Source organism: Podarcis bocagei, assembly GCF_964188305.1.
Source record: "Podarcis bocagei genome assembly, chromosome: 10".
Lineage (NCBI taxonomy): Eukaryota > Metazoa > Chordata > Lepidosauria > Squamata > Lacertidae > Podarcis > Podarcis bocagei.
In genome coordinates, this window is record NC_138135.1 from 58227463 (window position 1) to 58243769 (window position 16307).

A 16307-nucleotide genomic window follows, 5' to 3' on the forward strand; every position below is an offset into this window, starting at 1 on the left:
GGTTATGTTTACTGTAAACTGAATGGGGAAAAGTTTTCTGGCAAATGACCTGTGATCAAAGTACATCATTAAAGTATATTGTGACAATTCACTAATAGACACCCACAAACAAATGCCACCAAAACAAGACCCTGTGCACATAGCACTTTACTATGCATTCACAAGTTGCAGGTCAGCACCAAGTCCACGTGGGAAGTTGTAAAGTTCAAAGCAAGTTAAACTTAGCTGTAGCAACACTCTGATTTGTTTACAGAAGCCCTTTTTATGAAAAGGATTTCATACTGATAAATATCTTATAGCAACACCAACGAATTTTCTTTTCAATTTCTCAATCTTAAACTCAACAATAACCAAGTTGCCAACTGACTTTCAGGGGCTGTTACTGCTTCTGCATTTTATTTCAGAATAATCACATTTCCCATAGAGACATTATTTTTTTTGTTTGTGGTACTCATTTTAAATTTTGTTAAAAGGTCATTTACACTTCATCCTTTTACATGGTTATACTGTTCCCTGAGGTGAGGCAAGAGACCAGTTCCGGAGGGGAATTTTTGTGTCTCTAGAACAGTTGTTCCCAACCTTTTGTTTTTTGGTCATACCCCACCTAGGCATCTCTAAAATCATCTAAAATCCTGATGACGTATAATTCTTATTATTCAAAAAGCAAACTCCTATTCACATGGAGGAAGTCCAAAAAGTCATTTCATTCTCGAATTGCTCCCCTTAAAAATCAAATTGCCCCCTGTGGGGCATGTGCCCCCTGTTAGGAACCACGGCTCTAGAGTAAGGGAGGGAAACCTCTAGCTCAGTGCTGGCGAAGCTATGGCACGTGTGCCAGAGAGGGCACTCAGAGCCCTCTCTGTGGGCACCCGTGCTGTCGCCCCAGCAGGGCTGTAGTTTCTGTGCCAGGGGTGGGGGAGGAGGAGAGGGGGGCTCTTGCATCATCCAAAACCTGCGGCAACAGGGCCTGGCAAGCAAGCGAGTGAGGGGCTGAGCAGGCATTGACTTTTGATATGCCAGGGCCTCCTGCCAGTCTGTTTTTCCTAGTCAGGAGTAAGCTGCTTTGAGTTCAGCAGGGTTTAACTCCCAGGTCAGTAATCATATAAAGACAGCAACCTAAGAAGGGGCTGCTGGGTTTACATGTTCGCTGGGCTTTCCCGTGGAAGCCAACAAAGAAATTCATTCTGCGGAGGCTGAGATCAAACAGCAGCCAAAGAAACAGGTAATAATAATAATAATAATAATAATAATAATAATAATAATAATAATAATAATAATATTTATACCCTGTCCATATGGCTAGGTTTATTTATTTATTTATATTCACAGTCATACCTCGGGTTAAAGTAGTTTCAAGTTGAGCATTTTCAGGTTGCGTTCTGTTCTGTGGCGAGCCGGAAGTAATGGGACGGGTTACTTCTGGGTTTCGCCACTAGCACATGCGGCAGACGCTCAAAATGACATCACGCGCATGTGCAGAAGTAGCGCATCGCGACCTGCGCACGTGGGTTGCGTTCTGCTCAGGATGCAAGCGGGGCTCCAGAACGGATCCCGTTCGCATCCAGAGGTACCACTGTATTTGTGCGCACGCAATCATTATTATCTCATATTAAAAATTGGGAGGGTGGCTCTTAGTACAACCCACCCGTGTACACCAATGGCCAGAATTGTGGAACCTTCTGGAAAAAACGTATTTCCAAGGTTTGATAGCTCCTAACACCGCTTTGTTTTGGAGTAATACCAGTGCTTTTTTTTCTGTGAGGATGCAGGAGTACGCATACTCCTAAACGTTTTGTGAATTTAACAGAAGAAATTAACTGTATTTATTTTCCCCAATTTGAACTGTATTTCTGCCCCCCCCCCCCGCCCCGGTGATTTTCTTGAGTCAAAATGAGAATACCCCTAAACTTTTTTTTTTTAAAGAAGCAGTTATACCATAAAAATATTTATCAATGGAAAGATTAATTTAATGAAAAATGTAATGCAATTAACTTTTATGAATGATTATTTATTACAACAGCAGTCATAAAGAAGAAACATGAAACACGCAGAAAAAAATGAGATATACAGGTTAAATTGCTGTGCTGGCACTTTGCGATAAAAAAGTGGGTTTGGGGTTGCAGTGTGGGCACTCTGTCTCTAAAAGGTTCGCCATCACTTCTCTAGCCCATGGGCCAATCTTGGCCTGCCACGCATCCACATTTGTCCTATGAAGCCAGGGTTACCCACTCAACACCTGATATCATGCAAGTAAGAGCAGGGCTTGACCAAAACTGTTTTGTGCAGGTACAAAAGCACACAACAACCAGCTGGTTGTCAGGAGCCTTTGAAGCATTGCACAATACAGGGACCAAGTGCTAAACAATCAATCCCCGTCCCACATCTGCCGATATTATGCAAGTTGCACATTGCAGTGTTACAATGATCACAATAAATGTTGCATGCAAAATACATTTAAAGTAACATATAATCACGTTTTCTTAATGTTAAGATCATCAAAAAGGAGAATAAACTTAAAACATATAGAGTTTTTCTTTTCATTTATGTGGGGAAGGGGAGTGTGTGTTTTTGTGACCAATGTAACACATTTGAGTTTTATTATCCTAAGCTCATCTGCTTTTATTCCTAACGTAAAATTTCTTGTCAACTATCAATACAATAAAGGTCATTAACCTATTGTCTATTTTCTTGGAAAGGTCTTTAATTCAACTTTAGGGGGGGAATTAAGAGAAATTCTGAGTCATATTGTGTGCCATGCTTTTGTTTGGTTTTCTTGTGTGTAGAATGCTATTTTGGAAGACTGTTGCCAGATAATGAAACTATGGGAAATTATATTTAAAATAATATAGTATAGGTTAATTATATATGTCAATGAAAAATGGGTCTGTATATTAACATTTTCATGGAATTACATATAAAAAAACATAGCATGGCTTGTTAACCATCTTACAAACCACTAGAGGGACCCATAAAAACACATGATGAAAGGCTGCACTTCTTTCAAAAATGCTATCAAATGGACTTGCTCAAGTCTTTATTCCCAGGTAACATTTATAAGAGAAAATAGGGAAAAGGTCACAATCCTATTCTTGATTTATCAAAACATGTACCACAGAAAAAGAAAACGCTTATCCACAGAAGAGCAAATAGTTGAACCATAGCATTTGTCGTAAGAATCCAAAATGACCCCTCATCAGTTACAATGATATCATCTCATTGTTAAAAATAAATAGGATTACACCAATGTAAGTTTGGATCTTGGCTGGATCAAATGTACCCTCAAGTACATTTGAAATACACAAATGCTTTGAGGAAATAGCCATTTCCTAAGTTCATTACCAATGAATGCATGGGTTGTCATTTCAAATGATGCATTATGAAAGTTTGGCCATTTCAAAATTTTATATTTGTTAACTAAACAGAAGGAAGATGAATACGATAAATTAGATGACTCTCCAGAGCAATTTAAGAACACTGTGCAAGAAAATGTTCTGCAAAATTTTCCAGTTCAAAAATCTCCACAAAATCCACATCACCGCACATACTACAAGGCACTTAAAAATTGTCTAGCCCCGAAGGTATGGTGTACCTTCGGTTTGTAGGCCAAATCAGGTCCAGAGAAGCCCCCGATTTCGTCCACAAGGTTGTATCCCCAAAACTTTTCCCACATGCCCCACACCTGATGGCCTATGCGAGACGCATCACTGCTAAGGTATAATTATGAGCCTTAAGGTGTATTTTGGATTGTGCACTGGCAAGAGAGGCTTGCTGTCACCACCAATCAGTTGGTATCAGTTCCCCAGGGGATTCTGTAGCATAGCCAAGTTCAGCAGAATGTGGGGCTTGAAGGTACTGCCTGTCACCTAATAGGTGCTAACCAAGGTCACTGGAGAACTCAGCAGTACAGCCAATCCCTGCAAAACTAGACCCTGACATCAGTACTGATCAACAGTAACCACTTGGCTGGGCTTGGAGCTTCCTTTCTAATTACAAAGGAAAAGTGAATCACCTAGATAGCTACAAAGAAAAAAAAAAGGGACATACGTTTCAACTCACTTGTCAAAATGACCTGCTGAGCATGGGCGAACAGCTAGATCCAGTACCCCATCCCTAATCCACTCCAGTCACCACCAGTTTCCCGAAGTACAAAACAAGTCTCAATATTAATGTCACTTCCCCAATATTATTTACCTTAGGAAAGCATTGCACCAACTCTAGGACTGGGTGATATCTGGTTCTCAGCATTGTGATATATCACCAGCTAAACATTGTGATTTAGTGATCTATCATGAAGTCTGAAACATGAAACAATGTAGGATGGAGACAAAGGAGCAGTCATTGGAGATTTGAGTCATAATGAATCCCACCTTTGTCATCTACTATTCTAGCCACTTGATTACACTCGCTTTTCTAGCCATAAGCCTAGAAAACCTATTTCCAAACTCATGATACACTCTACTTGTTCAGGACATAGAAGTGCAGATTTATTCTAAATCTAATGCTTGGTACCTACTTACGCAACAGATCTTTATACACTTGTGGGCTTCTTACGTTTTTAGGTTATCAATCCAACACAACCACTTCCTGATTCAGTTTTGTTTTACCTCACCCCTATTGATGTTTTGGAATTGATGTATGGAAGTGAGAGCTGGACCATAAAGAAGGCTGATCGCCAAAGAATTGATGCTTTTGAATTATGGTGCTGGAGGAGACTCTTGAGAGTCCCATGGACTGCAAGAAGATCAAACCTATCCATTCTTAAGGAAATCAGCCCTGAGTGCCCACTGGAAGGACAGATCCTGAAGCTGAGGCTCCAATACTTTGACCACCCCATGAGAAGAGAAGACTCCCTGGAAAAGACCCTGATGTTGGGAAAGATGGAAGGCACAAGGAGAAGGGGACGACAGAGGACGAGATGGTTGGATAGTGTTCGCGAAGCTTCCAGCATGAGTTTGACCAAGCTGCGGGAGGCAGTGGAAGACAGAAGTGCCTGGCGTGCTCTGGTCCATGGGGTCATGAAGAGTCAGACACGATTAAACGACTAAACAACATTGAGGTTTTAAATGACAGCTTCCTTCCTACAATGCCCTCAGGAGTGGCATTTGTATTAAACAAACAATAATTTTCAGACTGTAGTTTTTCCTTGATCTTTTGTCTCTGCAGTAACCCCATAGGTAGCCACCAAGTTGGTATTGATGATCTTTTTTTATATATCAACAATTCCAATAATGCTGTGGCATGATCTCAACCCAAAATGATCCCTATTTGATTCTGGAGTACCAACACATTTGTGGTCTTATGTTGGCTTCGAACGTTCAGCTGTACTATATTATGTGAAACCTTTCTCATTATTAGAGATCGCATGGATTTGGCATACAAGGTGTGGTATTGCTTATGTTTTTCTTTGTCAAAAATGCTGCACATGTCAGAGGCCGCACATATGTTGACAGTGCACAAATGGGAAGGTGCCTGTACATTAGTAAATACAGAACTAGGTGGGAGAGTGAGTAGTCTGACTTAGTCTAAGGCAGATTTGTACATTCAGCATACAAAGTACTTTTTCATGCAAGCATATAACCACCTTATGGAATTCACTGCCATATGATGTAGAGGGAAACAGGGTTATATTGCTTTAAAATAAGATTAGCCAAGTCATGAAAAATAGGTTTCCCATAAATATGGCTAATGTGGCTAACCACTAAAGAAAACAGGATGTTATGTACTGATAAAACCTTTAGTCTGATCCAGCAGGTTTTATGCTCTTAGTAAGCCTTTTAAGCTGCTGCAATATACTTGAGACGTCAGCTACTAACAATAAAATGAAGCTGAACAATAAACAATAGGAACTGTTACGCATAGGAATGACTCACCATCCCAACAGTGGGATGTAATACTAGTCTACTTGAAGATAGTATAAAACGTCATCTAATAAGGCATTGTACCACTTGTTGGTACCATAGTCAAAGGAAGAGAACCTTGAAGCGACTCAAAGGAACTATGTACAAAGAAAATCAATGCAAACTATGAGCTTTCAAATATTAACTAGAATATCAAGAAAGATGGAACACAACCATCCATGTATCCACTGAACGTTGGTAAAGGACAATGGCCTCCAAAGGCAAGCAGATTTAGGTCAAGCACTGGGGAGGGGTGCATTTTTTTACCCTCAGAATATTTTCATTCTGTAGAGAGTTAACAGTTCCACCACAAGATGGCAACAGATGCTAGACAAGTATGGTAGCAAATTTTGCAGAATGTTCTGCAACTTTTCATTTTTCACATTTGGGACGATTTCTAAAATGTATTCCTGAAGCTAAGTAATTTAGTAGATTACTACAGGACTTTTCAGTCTGGCAACCAGGTAACTATTACAAATGGAAGTTTGTAATAAGTAAGTTTGCACTTCACCTGGAAGACACAAAAACCAAATGGAGCAGGGAGGTCCCATTCATGTCTACTCACAAATTTCATGGGCCTCCTTTTAAAGACAATCCAACTCAAGTTTAGTTTGTGAGTAGGTTCCACTGACTTCCCTGTTTTGTTTGAATTTTAATGAGAGTTTCCTGGGTGACTTGCAAATTGACATACACATGGTTTGGCTTCAGCATTACATCTGAACCAGGGTTTGTGATTTTCTTGCTCCAGACAAATCATGAACTATTTTGTTCTTGGCTTATTGATTGTGGTTTGTCTGGGTTCATATGTAGCAATACACCAATCCATGGCTTAGCTCTGGGTAGCGTGCCAGAAGCAAGACTAGGGGAGGAATGAAGCGGTCACACTTTTCGTTGTGAGAACCTGCACACTTGTGTGTTCATACTTAGCCGTGGTTTGGCTTATTTTTACATACTAACTGGGTCACTGATCTTAAAAAGTAAGAAAAAAAGTTATGAGCGACAAGATTTCAATCTCAAATTTAGGTAGCTATTCATGGATTGATTAGGGGTCTTCAGGAATGAAGGTAATGTATTAAGTGTCTATTGTTATTACAATAGAATTTACACATTTATGATAAATGTTTTACTGCTAGGTAAAATTTATCTCACATCACAGATGATTTCCAGGTTGACAAAAAAAAGAAACCTCTTCTTTTCAACTTTGAAATCATCACATATTATGCCTGGGATGTCTCTCAGTGCAGACCCCATTTACTGTATGTTCAAGAAAGGTGAAAAATAACTATGCAGTAGAACAGCTTTCAAAGTTACAAAGAAGCAATTTAAAGGAAAATATTTAATTGACACTTAACTGCGAACAAACACACAATAATTTCTTTTAGGCTCAATCAAGACAACAAGCCAAATATCACTATACCACATACTTTGTAGTTTGTCTGTCTGTCTGTCTCCCTTTTCCCTTTGAATTGCTTTTGCATGTGAAGTAGATGCACAATCTGAAAGCGAAGAAGAAAGGGAGCTCCCTTTTTGGAGAACTTGTAACCTATAACTGAAGAGGATTAACACTCTTTCAAGCTCAATACTAAGCCCAAAGGTTCCAACAGTTAAGTGTTATTGGCTCAGCTCCAGTGATAAAAGAGTTCAGCATTATCAATAAAGCAATGGAAACTACACAAAAAGAAATGTTTCCTTTGTGAACTCAAAAGAACTAAGATGGCACAAAAGATCCCTGCAAATAATGTACCAAGTTTCATTGATATCAATAGCCATTGTTTTATAGTACTGCCACTCAGATATGTGCTGTGCTCTGCCCGTTCTCTATGAATTCATTCTGACTCAAAGTACTATACTGTATAGAGGAGGGCTCCTATCAGGTGCTGTAATGTAGCTTTATGAAGGCTGATAGTCTGATAAGCATCTAAGTTAAGCATTAAGGAAACAATATTGGGGGCCCAATCAGGGTGTGGCATTAGGCAGTGAGGATCCTTGCAGAATCTGTCTGCAAAGCATTTTTATTTTGCAATTTGTTGTTGTTTAGTCGTGTCCGACTCTTCGTGACCCCATGGACCAGAGCACGACAGGCACTCCTGTCCTCCACTGCCTCCCGCAGCTTGGTCAAACTCATGTTCATAGCTTCAAGAACACTGTCCAACCATCTCGTCCTCTGTCATCCCCTTCTTCTTGTGCCCTCCATCTTTCCCAACATCAGGGTCTTTTCCAGGGAGTCTTCTCTTCTCATGGGGTGGTCAAAGTATTGGAGCCTCAGCTTCAGGATCTGTCCTTCCAGTGAGCACTCAGGGCTGATTTCCTTAAGAATGGATAGGTTTGATCTTCTTGCAGTCCATGGGACTCTCAAGAGTCTCCTCCAGCACCATAATTCAAAAGCATCACTTCTTTGGCTATCAGCCTTCTTTATGGTCCAGCTCTCACTTCCATACATCACTACTGGGAAAACCATAGCTTTAACTATACGGATCTTTGTCGGCAAGGTATATGTATTTTTCCCAGGCTATATGTCTCTGCTTTTTAAGATGCTGTCTAGGTTTGTCACTGCTTTTCTCCCAAGAATCAGGCGTCTTTTAATTTCGTGACTGCTGTCACCATCTGCAGTGATCATGGAGCCCAAGAAAGTAAAATCTCTCACTGCCTCAATTTCTTCCCCTTCTATTTGCCAGGAGGGGACTAATTCTGCAATTAGTCACCCTCTAAAAGGGGGGTTGACTCTTGAGTAATATGGGTTGACTCAAGTTCAATAGGGAGGGAGAACATGTTAGAATTCTCTCCCACATGACATTTATGTACATCGAATGGATTTAAGAATTTATGTATTGATTCCAGAGGTTACATATCATGAATAAGGAACTCTAAAAAGGTAACAAGATTAAATACATGTAGTATTGTTTAAACCCTTCAAACTTATGGCTGATATTTTTCTTCTAGGGAGCAGATTAAAGACGTATACTATGATAACTGTTCTGTATTTCTGCTTTGGTGTCATTGATAGTAGGATTTATTACCTAAAAGATAAATGCAACACTTTTCCCAGGCTATATAGATGTAGCTAGATGTGTCATTAAACAAAGTTAACTATCATATAATAAAACCAAGGCCACTGAAATAACACAGTAGAGCTGGCATGATACTATCAGCAACAATAAATATATTCTGTTAAATTTTAATGTGTTAAGTAACTAGATAAAAATCTCAAACATTAACCAAGCTATCAACAACAACAAAAAGCCATACACGGTCCCCATTACCCATTTACTTGAAATTTGCACTGAAAATACAGAGTACTGCTAGGTTGGCAGGAGCAGGGACCGAACAATGCCTGTTTTCTGGTCATGGGAGTGAAGCTGGAAAGGGTGGAGCACACTTTGGGGCTCTCCAGATGCATCTTGGATGGTGCACCTGAGCAATGAGAAATGGTGCTAAGGCCAGACAACAGCTACCATATTGGCCCAAATATAAGCCGCACCCGCAAATAAGCCGCAGCTTTAAAATTCAAGGGGGGGGGGAAATACCCGAAGACGCTCCCTTAAAATTTCACAGGCAATCACATCGGTAAATGGCAAATGTAGAAAAAAATCCTACGGGTACTAAAGTAAAGAGGACCCGTAGTATGTCCCTCAGGTAGGACGGGCGCCGCTTCACCACGCTCCTGGTGCTGCTTGCCACGCTCCTGGCTGCATGCTGGGCAGGGGGAGCCACACAGCGTTGCTGGTGGTTTTCCCCCTTCCCAACCTGGGGAGAGAGGACTAGGGACTGCATGCTGGGTGGGCGCTGCTTCCCCACACTCCTGGCAGTTTGCCTGCACCCCTGGCTGCATTCTGGGTGGGCGGGCGCTGCGTTGCTGATGGCTTCCTCCTTCCTAGCCTTGGGGGAGAGGACGGAGGACTATGCACGGGGCAAGCGCCGCTTTCCCATGCTCCTAGTGTGTTTGTCTTGTGCTCCTGGCTGCATACTGGGCAGGGGGGGAGCCTTCCCCCTTCCCTGCTTCCTCCCTTTCCCGGCCGGAGGGGGAAGGGCGGGGAAGCTGTGGGCAGGGGCTGCTTCCCCGCATTCCTGGCAGCATCACAGGCTGAGGGGAAACCGTGCCACGGTGCCGGCAGTCTTCCCCCTCCCCCACGTTCTTTCCTAACCAGCTTTGGGGGAGGCTGGGGGAGCTGTGGACGAGACGGGAGCGATATCGTAAAAGCCCATTTTTGTCAGGTCATGAATTTAAGCCGCACTTTAACTTTTCATGGTCAGAATTTGGGGAGGAAAGTGTGGCTTATATTTGGACCAATAAAGTATCTACAATACCAAAGATGCCCTAAGTAAAACAGCCACTACTTGAGGCTCTTTCAGGGGAAAATGAAGACAGAGACTCTGAGTGCATGCTCCTCAAGTTCAAAGAGGAGACAACAACGGAGGGAAGGCAAGTTAGGCCTCGATACCCAAACCGTCCATGATTGGTTACCAAACCTACTGTTTACAGAGAATCTTACCAGCAACAAAAAGGACCTCTTGGAGAGGTCTGGCAATGCTAATATTAGGGAAATATGTTCAATGAGTATTGTGTGGAGTCCAGGTGGTGAGGGGTAGGCATCCAAGGTCTCAGTGGGCTGGGGTACTTTTTCCCAAAGGAAATCTATCTCTGCACAGAAGCCACTGAACAGCCAACAGAATAAGCCTCTGTGGTTTGTGGGATTGGGGCGAACGAAGAGCACTTAACGAAAGGTAACTGTTTACTACAGTAAGCACATAACCACATGGTCACCTGTACTGTCCATCCACAGTAGAAAGAATTTTACCATTCCCTTGCTCCCCTGGATTTCTGATTGTGTAAAGTTCTCAGCAGTGGGTAGATAATAATACAGTTACAGATAATCAACTACAGTGGTACCTCTGGTTAAGAACTTAATTCATTCCAGAGGTCCGTTCTTAACCTGAAACTGTTCTTAAACTAAGGTACCACTTTAGCTAATGGGGCCTCCCACTGCACCACGATTTCTGTTCTCATCCTGAAGTAAAGTTCTTAACCTACGGTACTACTTCCAGGTTAGCGGAGCTGTAACCTGAAGCGTTTGTAACCCAAACTGTTTGTAACCCAAGGTACCATTGTACCAATGTGGGTCAGTGTGAATGAGGGCTTGTCAACACCAGGAACTGGTCAATTGCCTGGTAAGCTGTGATAAGGAGATATCACCGTCATGAAAGTAAGCAGGGAAATATTTATAAATTGGAAGTGAACAAATTGTCTCTCCAACTTCCTCACTTCTGATTCACTGCAAATGACAGAATATGTGTACATGTGGGCAGGAAAGTTAGTGCAATTCTGAAGTCTCGTAATGTTAGTGGACTTTCTAGCGAATTGGTTGTGTCCAGCAAGAGATAAGCTCTGAACAGATGGGAGATTTCCATAGCAAACAAATACGCTAATATTTATATCTTGCCTGACAACAGTCTCCAAGATGGCTGAAAACTAGTGGAAATTAATATAGTAAATGTAAGATTCTTTTTAAAATACAGTGGTGAGTCGTGGAAGGCTTTAAAACAGGGGTGGCTCTCCAGATGTTGCTGGACTCCAATCCCCATCAGCCAGAATGTCCAGCAGTCAAGGATGAGGGGAGTTTTGGTGCAACAACACCTGGAGGGCTATTTCTGCTTTAGTGGAACAGTTACAGAAAATGTTCACTCTTCAGGTCTAAGATATTGTCACTGCCAATGTTATAGCTATTTAGCTTAGGAAAATAGTTTACTTTTCAAGAGGAGTGGAAAATTTAAGAAGATAGTGTTTTTATAGTATTTGAGAAACTAGAAAGCAGCAGCTCTGAAAGAAGTATCTTCCACACAACAAAGACTGTAAGTGGATGTAACATTCAAAATGCATTGAGCTTCTAGTCCTCAATCAAACCTGTTCTTCTGCAGCAAAACGCTGCATGCTGAAAAATTAGTTTGCTTACTGGATCAACAGCAAAGTTTAGCCAATACAATGAAGTAAGTTCAAATCTTTTATCGAGTTTCTCAATGCAAATGGTTAACAAATATTACAAAACCATTTGGAGGGCTACTTCAGAAGAGGAGAAAACAGTACCCACATAAGGCACTGTCAACAAACAGAAACATTGGTAGTACATATCAGAGTGCGAAGGCCAAAGACTTACTCAAAAGTTATCTATTGGTAGTACACACGACAGAACAAGTTCAATTAAAAATGACTGTAAGTCAGAAATTTGGAGATAATGTTGTTTGCTTACCTACAAGCAGCATTAGGGTTAGCATTTCTTGAGAGAAGCAGTTCTACACACTTTAAAATCTGCTCTTCTGAAGTACGTGCTGTACATGCAGCCATCAATACTGTATATTGATCTAAATGAAAATTATACAAATAACCAATGATTCCTATAATAAAACACAATAACCAGACATCGTAAAAAATAAGTGTGCAAAGACCAATGCTCGTTACAAGCACAATACACAGAAAGCACCAACTGCATTTAATTGGAAATGGAGAATTCATAACATTAAATTTGTTCAAGGGAAATTTCCTACTGGTCTCAATTTGAAATTTAAAGTGTAAACTTTAAATGCATATTTAAACTCAACTACAGGTTGCTAGATTTAATACTTATTTAAAACTATGTTCTTTTATTGTACCTGAACAACCATAAATATGTTAAAATACTCCATATAGTTTTTTGTCCTTGTGTTTACAACCAGTTTTGGATAAAATCAGATTTATAGCTTAGAGGGTACTCCATTATATGGCACTTGTTAGATAAGCAGGTAGCATCAGTGTCGAGAGGTGCCTCTTTCCAGCTTTGGCTGGTTTTTCAACACCCCTTCCTAATGAAATGAAATTTTCCAAATATTTCTGATATGTGTGTTTTTAAGTTACAGCACTCCAGACTCCTTGAACTGCTGTCATTTTCAATGCCTACTTCTGCCCCTTCCCCATTTGGGCAATCAAAACTTTTTCACCCTCATCCCATATTGGAACTAGATTCCCTCCTTCCCTGAAATATAATACAATTTTATTATTTGTACCCCACTCATCTGACTGGGTTTCCAGTCTCATTCACCATGACAGTGGAGGAAGTGTCAACCCTGGGAGTGGGATATCACTATCATGTCTCTGAAGGCCTCATCCACCAACCTCTCTGCCTTTGGCCTCAAAAGAACAAAAAATGAGGCGCTCATTGTACCGAGCACACACCCAGAGTTTCTGTCCGGCAGACAGATAGTCATACATGTAACATTCTGTACAATACACTGGATAGCCCCCCCACTCCTGCTGGATTTCCACCTGCATACCTGAAGTCCTAAAACAAATGCTTATAAGAATAGCTGATTTACTAAGGCTTACCCTTATCAAAGCTTGCATTTGAACCTCTGTTCAGAAGGATTTGCATGAGTTCCACATTTGAGACACTTGCAGCATACATCAGAGGAGTCCATCCAAACTTAAAAGTAGAAGCCACACTTACACCTGCAATGATTTTATATATGCAAGAGTATACACAGTTAATAAAACAGAGACTCATACATTGTACTACTCTCTTCAGAGACTTTAGATACAAATTCCAGAGCTCGGCAAAAGTTATCTAGCCATTCAGTATGCAGTCTTTAGATGCAGAGATCAATGGCAGTAGAGGTGGTTGAAATACCTGTTGGAGCAGGGAAAGTACTCTGAAGAATATCTGGCCCCAATATTTTGCCTTTCCTAATACTATTATCAAGAAGGCTGGGGAAAAGACTTTATGTATTAGAACCTGTGCCCTCTCTCACATTTTGCTGGACTACAACTCTCTTCAACCCTGACCACTAGCAATGCTGGCTAGGGTTGGTGGGACCTGGAGAACAACAACTGGAGGGCTACAGGTTCCCCACCCCTGTTATGCATCATTATCTACTCCACTGTCTCAGAACAATACCCTTTGCCCAGAGCAATAGCAGCAAGAACACCTGACAAAAGCTCAGGTGAGAGTGCCCCCAGGATCTGACCTTACCCATCTCCGCTATTGCAAGTATGAAAACAAAGTCACATTTTTATATCACTGGCAGCACTTGGTATTCTAGATCTCTCAAGGTGTTATTAAAATTCAACTCATCAGATTACATTGCCTGGCACAATAGAATTTGATACATTGTCTGGATTCTGCCACCAGCCAGGTGATCTGGGCAGCACATCCTGTCTCCTACGAAGATCAGCATGGTAAGGGGGAGATCACTCTGGCCACACCAATCAGCTAATGTAGAAGAACCTGCTCCAATGCTAGCTTTCTTCCATCCATTCCTTTTTGCATTGTGCATTTACACTGTGACTGTGGAAGCAGACACTCTCTTATTTTTTATTTGCTCATTTATAATCACTTAGAAAATTACAGATACTTTATAAATGTTAAATACTAATTACCTGCAGGAACCAGCAAAAATAACATTTTAGCCACGTGGAATCCTCCACATAAAACTTAACAAAAAATAATCTTTAAATCACTTTTACTAAGGGGTTTAGGTACAGAGATCTATAGCTATTTTCTCTGGATCATCCTTGTATCTCTATTCTAATTCCATGAAGGTGAGCACAAGGGGCAGCAGGTGACAGACCCTGTCTCTCCTCATCAAACCTCCCTGGTTTCCAGGATGACCATGCAAGAAGCAATATGCCCACCTCCATGGCTAGCACAGAAATGAAACAGACCAGCAGAGGAAAAACTCTTTTGTCCCTCATCCATCGGCCAGCTTAGTAGAACGCAATTAGATAGACAGATATATAGATAGATAAGACAGATAAATCATGGAAGAAACTTTTCTAGTTTGATATACAAGGTGATTCTAAACCAGCTTTCTTCAACCTGTGGTCCCCAGATGTTGTTAGACTACAATTCCCATCAACCCTGACCATTGTTGCTCAGCCAGTTGGGAATAACAGGCATTGTTCTTTGACAACATCTGAGGACCAACAGTTGAAGAACTTCAGCTTTTTCAGACCAGAGACCCACCTGTAACCCAATGTGCATTTGGGGATTTGTTTGGTGGCAGTGCTGCTTCTGTGATTCACATTAGGTCAGGCTAAGGCCCAGTACTGGGTCTTGACCCACTAGTTGAGGACTAGTGCCCTAGGCCACTTGCACATAGTCATATGCACTCATATTTCACAATCATTTGGACAATCACTAGAAAGTTGCTGAGCTCCTTGGGAACCTTTGCTCTCTTCATGTTATTTCTACAAGCTAGTAGAAATAATAGTCGTGTTCCAAAATGTACCAGCATCTTTTGTTTGACTAGCTAGGCTTTGACGCTATGAAGAAAATGGTCCACAAATAAAGCTTGAAGTCAGCATAGAAGAGGAGAAAGTTACATAATCACTTTATCTTCTCTTACTGGACTAAGAGTATTTATTGGCTGAGAAGTCATTACTTACAGGAAAGCTGCTATTTTTATGGATAGAAAGCCCTCAAGTTGAAAAGGTGAAGTAATACCTTAGGAGATTAAGATAAAGTTCCATGAAAAAACTCTTATCTTAGAATATTTCAACATTTTTGACACTTGGGAAGAAGTATGATAACAGGTTAATACATCATTCCTAACTTATGTTGCAATACCCCAGAATTACTGGATTCAGTCATTAGCAATTCAGAATTACGAAGACTTCTCAGCATTTGCTGGTGTGTTAATTTCTACAATGTAATCTTGATTCACAATAAAGAAAACTCACATTGCCATATCAACAGCAATCATGCCCCAGTATTTTTTAATTTTTTGTGGGGCTTTTTCTTCAAAAACCGAGTAACTTGGTAAAATCAGTACTTGATACTTTTACAGTTCAGTTCTATGCATATCTATTCAGAAATAAGTCCCAAATAAGCAAGCATAGACTGCAGCCTATTCAAGACAGAGGAGGAGATAAAGAGAAAGCAACAAACTGACTACATTTTGAAAATGTATTTAAATATGTGAGTAGAAGTAATAACATTACAGTTTCTCATAATTCTAGTTTGTATAAAGTAGTGTCCCAGAGATGGAACACCACTTGGCTATCACAATGACTATCACATTTATGCATAAAACTGCATGTACCCTACTAGATCAATAAGTATGTATGTCTATTTCACCACACATAATGGAAATCCATTGCCACCTGTAGCTTACTAATGTGCGTGCCCATGGCACATAGGCAAAGCACTCAGCACTTGAAACACGTTCAATGACTTTTTAAAAAAAGTATTTCCTGAAGTTAGGTTATTTTAACCTGATAGCTCAAAATTATTTTTTGTGGCAGGAGTGGGGAACTGAATCTGTCAACGGGACATAGCATTCAATTCCACACACGTGGGCCAGAATTGATGAGTGGAATTGCCCACCTGCTAATCACCAGACATCACAAGTAATGCCAGGTGGCCCTTTTCTGCCTGCACAATTTGA

The 16307-nt window shown here is 40.8% G+C and overlaps 1 protein-coding gene across 3 annotated transcripts in view; it reads right to left on the reverse strand.

Moving 5' to 3' along the window:
- The window catches only part of ASZ1 (ankyrin repeat, SAM and basic leucine zipper domain containing 1), a 36875-nt gene that overhangs the window by 17117 nt on the left and 3451 nt on the right, over nucleotides 1-16307 (reverse strand). For all 3 annotated transcript variants that reach the window (XM_081211714.1, XM_081211716.1, XM_081211715.1), the window contains exons 3-4: nucleotides 13249-13371; nucleotides 12140-12251 (exon numbers count right to left, since the gene is read on the reverse strand). In XM_081211714.1, the coding sequence (XP_081067840.1) occupies nucleotides 12140-12251; nucleotides 13249-13371 (235 nt within the window). The remainder of the gene's footprint in view (nucleotides 1-12139; nucleotides 12252-13248; nucleotides 13372-16307) is intronic.